Source organism: Gavialis gangeticus, unplaced genomic scaffold (genome assembly GCF_001723915.1).
Source record: "Gavialis gangeticus isolate Ggan-Ray unplaced genomic scaffold, GavGan_comp1, whole genome shotgun sequence".
NCBI classification, from domain to species: Eukaryota; Metazoa; Chordata; order Crocodylia; family Gavialidae; genus Gavialis; species Gavialis gangeticus.
This window is the reverse complement of record NW_017728978.1, coordinates 23135-23621: the sequence shown is the minus strand read 5'-3', so window position 1 is coordinate 23621 and position 487 is coordinate 23135. Positions and strand designations below refer to the sequence as shown.

The 487-nt window shown below is 68.4% G+C and overlaps 1 protein-coding gene across 1 annotated transcript in view; it reads left to right on the top strand.

Moving 5' to 3' along the window:
• Window positions 1–487, top strand: part of LOC109291281 (low-density lipoprotein receptor-related protein 1-like) — a gene marked incomplete at both ends in the record, with an annotated part of 44342 nt that overhangs the window by 20750 nt on the left and 23105 nt on the right. Inside the window, 2 exons of the mRNA XM_019508214.1 lie at window positions 1–117; window positions 240–365. The exon at window positions 1–117 is cut by the window's left edge and continues 1 nt beyond it. Coding sequence (XP_019363759.1) covers window positions 1–117; window positions 240–365 — 243 coding nt within the window. The remainder of the gene's footprint in view (window positions 118–239; window positions 366–487) is intronic.

Below are 487 nucleotides of genomic sequence, written 5' to 3'. Positions count from 1 at the left end.
TGACCTGCGCCCCCAACCAGTTCCAGTGTGCCATCACCAAGCGCTGCATCCCGCGCGTGTGGGTGTGCGACCGCGACAACGACTGTGCCGACGGCTCTGATGAGCCCGCCAATTGCAGTAAGGGGCCGGGGACGAGCATGGGACCCTCCCCAAGAACGGGCTGAGAACCCTGCAGCTCGTCATGGGGCAGCTGCCGGGGGGGGCACGCAGGGAGGTAACCCCTGTGCCCACTCCCCCAGCCCAGATGACGTGCGGCCTGGACGAGTTCCGCTGCAAGGACTCGGGGCGCTGCATCCCAGCGCGCTGGAAGTGCGACGGCGAGGACGACTGTGGCGACGGCTCCGATGAGCCCAAGGAGGAGTGTGGTGAGCCGGGGGCCAGGGGGACCCCTTTCCCTGGGCATTAAGGGGGTATAAGAGGCCTCCCAACCCTGGACCCCCAGGTCTGACACCCCCAGGGGTCCCACCTCCAACCACCTGCCCCCCCC